The following is a 4,437-nucleotide window of genomic DNA, read 5'->3' on the forward strand; positions in this document are numbered from 1 at the left end:
AGATGTTATTTTTTAATCACCAACTTGGTTTACATCGACCAAATTAATTCTCGTGTCAAGTAGGTATGAACTTGTTCGTAAAAGCTAACCTCTTGGAGGATCACAGTCTATATATAACCAGACAAAACGCACTTGTGTCCAGTCTCTCACGACCGGCGTTATTGGCGGTCACACTTCAAGTGACCTCTAAATAAGTGAGAATTTCTCAACTATGCATGGCTTAATCATCAGTGTTCTACTTTGCCTTATCGCACTCACAAGTGCGAGCGTCATCCCAAACAAATACAACGCGGAAAGAAACGAATTACTAACGCAAGAAGATGAACTCTTCCTCGGGGGAAAACTTAAACTCACAGAAGATGAAGAAAACGTCAACGATATCCTCATGCACTGGAAGAGAGAAGAGGTCGACGAATCCTTCGCGAACCCTGAGAACTACAACTTTTCCAAACATTTCTTCAGGTACAGAAACGACGTGAGCAAGTCCAAAGTGTACCAGATCATAAAGAAGATGCCGAAAGGCGCAGTGCTGCACGTGCATGCCAGCATGATGCTGGACACGGATTCTTTATTGAGACTGACGTACGAAGACCATTTGTACGCTTGTTACGGCGACGGCAATTTACAATTACGTTTCGCGGACACCGTTCCCGCACAATCATGCCCATTTAAGTGGGAGCTACTCAGTGATCTCAGAAATTCCTCAGGTGACGTCGAGGCATTCGACGCCGAACTAAGAAAACACCTTACTTTGTACACTGATGACAAGAAATTACAAGACTCAGATATCAACGATACCTGGAAGAGATTCGAGAAAGTCTACGATGTAGTGTCAGCCATCATTCACTACAGACCGGTCAGGGAGAGATTCATCTACGAATCTCTTAAATACTTCTACGACGACAATGTTATGTACGTCGAAATCAGGAGCGGGCTACATAACCTTTATGAGTTGGACGGAACTGTGCACGATCGAATGTACTTCGCTACTCTCTACGAGAAGGTAACCAACGAGTTCATACGGGATTACCCCGATTTTGTTGGAATAAAGTTTATATTAACATCTGGGCGTTGGAAGAGCCCGGAGATGGTCCGTAGAACATTGGAACTGGCCCGAAAATTGAAGGCGGAGAAGCCTAAATTCTTTGCGGGTTTCGATTTAGTCGGTCAGGAAGATTTGGGCAGACCATTATCTGATTTTCTGCCGGTTTTGATGGAAGCGAAGAAAGACATGGACTTTTTCTTTCATGGCGGAGAGACGAATTGGTTTGGAACTACGACTGATGAGAATTTAGTGGACGCAGTGCTGTTAGGATCAAAGAGGATAGGTCATGCGTATGCGCTGATCAAACATCCAGTTATATTGTCGGCTGTTAAGCAGAGGGACATTGCGCTTGAAGTGAATGTGATTTCTAATGTGGTGTTATCTTTGGTACGTGATGTGAGGAACCATCCGTTGGCTTCTTATTTAGCTATGGGGTTGCCAGTGGTGTTATCAAGTGATGATCCTGGAGCATGGGAGGCTGATCCCTTGTCGCATGACTTTTACGTGGCTTTTGTTGGTATTGCCAGTAGACAAGGAGATTTGCGGATGTTGAAACAATTGGCTTTCAATTCTATAATTTATAGTGCCTTAGATGACCATGGCAAAAATAGACTATTAAGTGTTTTCAATAAAAGGTGGAGTGAGTTTGTAAAATACGTTTTATCGCAACACTCATGGGCTTAAGGATAGTGAAAATTGTAAGTTATTAATAATTTTAGATGAGTAATCTGTAGATTTAAAGAGAGGAGCGAATTTATTTTTTAATGATTAGTTTAGTTCCTACTTTTATTGTAAAATACTTTATTACCTACTAGATTTACAAGGCTATGAAATAGTGTTATCTTCTGAATTTCAAGTTTAATTAATTTAAATGAACTTTTGTCTTAAGAAATCTTACCCTTAAATGGCTTGATTGTGTATTGTATGTATGTATCTACACAAATTCCAGGAAATGCATGATTTATGCTTATTTTATAAAGGTTGTATGGGACTTTAGGCTAGATAGAAATAAGACTGCTTTAAAATTGTTAATAAGACTTCCCAATACCTAAGCATTTACGTTATTTATAAATACTTTGACCAATAAAACAATGACAATTAATACTTACTTAGTTATGCTAACTACGATAATTGTATTATCTGAAATAGTTAAGTTATCTAACTCATTTAAGACTTATTTATCTGATATTATCGGCATGATTAAACACATTTAAATGGTATAATCCCGCATTTTTGTGAACTTTACTGTGAAGTATTAGAAGATATTTTGCAGCAGCAATTGAGCTGAGAAGAGACTATTCCCACCTCTCGTTCCCACCGCTGCAACTCCTGTGTAGCCAGGATCTACAGCTTGACTGCCAATAAAAACCCAACCAGTGAAATTCAAGTTTGTCCCGGGGGAACGTTAAACTGTCGTTGGATCCGCAACAGGAGTTCGAAGTTTAACAGTGTATTTGTGTAATCTAATAAATCTTAGAACATTCCCACTTGACACCAATTAGCTTGAACACCTAATGGCTCTAAAACATGTGGGATGTGTGAACGTTTTAATTAGTCGATTTAAGATGGCCGCGACGAAGAAGCGAGTAAACTGAAAATACAAACTTTTACTGCCACAACATAAAAGTTGATTCCTGAACAAAATTGAGTTGTGAAATTAAAGTTCAGTATTATTAGGACCGTTTTTTCAAACGTCATTCTTATAAATATTTACACAATAAGTGTAGCATAACAATTTCTGCATGGGAAATAATTGTCTTATCAATAGTTTTCTTGTAAAAATGAATGCTTATTTAGTTAAAAATTTACTCATTAAGGATGGGTTGCACCATCTTACTTTAACTTTAAAAAACAAAAAACACCGGTTATCGTTATAGTTACGGTCAAAGTTAGATGTTGCAACTCCGCCTAAGAGATAAATATTTATTGAAGCGAACTTATCGATGTCTAACAAAATGTTGTGGTTTTTTGTTAGTTTATAGGTCAGATGATAAAATGATTCTGATCAAAGGCTTAGGTCGTTGACCTGGTGAATGGAATTGAATGTAAGAAAATCGGAATGAGGTCATTTATTTTATCAGTGGTAATTTTTATAATTGAAGAGGTGCAGTAATGTGGAAAATTGACCTGCGTATAATCTTTTGAGTTTATTATTATTAAAAAACTTTATTTACACAAAAAAATGCAGTTTAAAAGGTCAACTTATTGCTTTATGGCAATTTCTGCCAGTTTGATATTTTGGATTCTTCAAAAGAAATATTTTGTTTATTTAAAACCTATTTCTAGATTGATCTTGCTTATAACATACTAGCTATCCGCCCGCGGCTTCGCCCGCGTGGTATTTTTTCTGTCACAGAAAAACTTTATCTCGCGCGTCCCTGTTTCAAATACCGGGATAAAAACTATCCTATGTCCTTTCCCGGGACTCAAACTATCTCTATGCAAAATTTCATCAAAATCGGTTCAGTGGTTTAGGCGTGAAAGGAACACAGACACAGACAGACAGAGTTACTTTCGCATTTATAATTGATGATTAAACGAACTTACCTGTAAGTGAAGTTCTATCATAATTATACGAAGCGCCTCGTCCGAAGAGATTAGTAGTTAGGTACATGTAGTATCGCATAAGTCACACCACTCCTGCACTAGTTGAGAATATTCCTTTTTCTGATTTTTATTTTTTAAAAGTGGGTAGTATTTTTTCTCCGCGGTGGCCGCCCGTCGGCCTGCGTCTCATTTAGTTTAGAGTAATAACTTTCAAGTCATTGACGTATTTCTAAGGTGATTAGTAACGGGTTTATAGGGCGGGCGGGAGGTTACTAATCTCTTCGGACGAGGCGCTTCGTATAATTATGATAGAACTTCACTTACAGGTAAGTTCGTTTAATCATCAATTATACTTCGCGCCTCGTCCTCGAGATTAGTAGTTAGGTACATGTAGACTTTGAGAGTAAGTGTATTGTAGAAATATCGTCAATGATAACACTTTTTAATTGAAAAAAAAAAGTGTTTATTCCAGTATATAATTAACGTTAATACATGATTATTTAAGTAAATAGAAAAGAAAGATTTTTCTTGTCATAACATGAATACAATTATTATCATAATAATTTTAACAGTTATGTATGTATATAACATAAAACATGATAGATATTATGTAATTAAACGAAACATAACATTTTCTGTATTTGATTTAAATTTGTTCATTACCAATAATTGACTGAGCTAATAATGTACAATCATTGTTTATAATAGTTCTATTGTAGAACCTAGCGAATACCGTCGAATTGCCGCTCCAGCCAGCTGTGTTCCGGATGGCATCAACATTTACGCCGAGTGAGTGCGCGCGCGACGTGCTGGCGTGCCTTGTACTGTGCGCCGAGAAGACAGAC

General features: G+C 37.3%; 1 protein-coding gene across 1 annotated transcript; it reads left to right on the forward strand.

Annotated features, from left to right (window-relative positions):
* LOC135082193 (adenosine deaminase AGSA-like) lies at positions 1-2,791 on the forward strand. Its single transcript, XM_063976961.1, has one exon. The coding sequence runs from the start codon at positions 212-214 to the stop codon at positions 1,727-1,729; it is 1,518 nt and encodes a 505-aa protein (XP_063833031.1). The 5' UTR covers positions 1-211; the 3' UTR covers positions 1,730-2,791.
* The last annotated feature ends 1,646 nt before the right edge of the window (positions 2,792-4,437 follow it).

Source organism: Ostrinia nubilalis, chromosome 21 (genome assembly GCF_963855985.1).
Source record: "Ostrinia nubilalis chromosome 21, ilOstNubi1.1, whole genome shotgun sequence".
Taxonomy (NCBI): Eukaryota; Metazoa; Arthropoda; class Insecta; order Lepidoptera; family Crambidae; genus Ostrinia; species Ostrinia nubilalis.

Excerpts from the sequence above, each read along its gene's own strand:
- LOC135082193 (XM_063976961.1), top strand. The coding sequence starts at position 212 with ATGCATGGCTTAATCATCAGTGTTCTACTTTGCCTTATCGCACTCACA.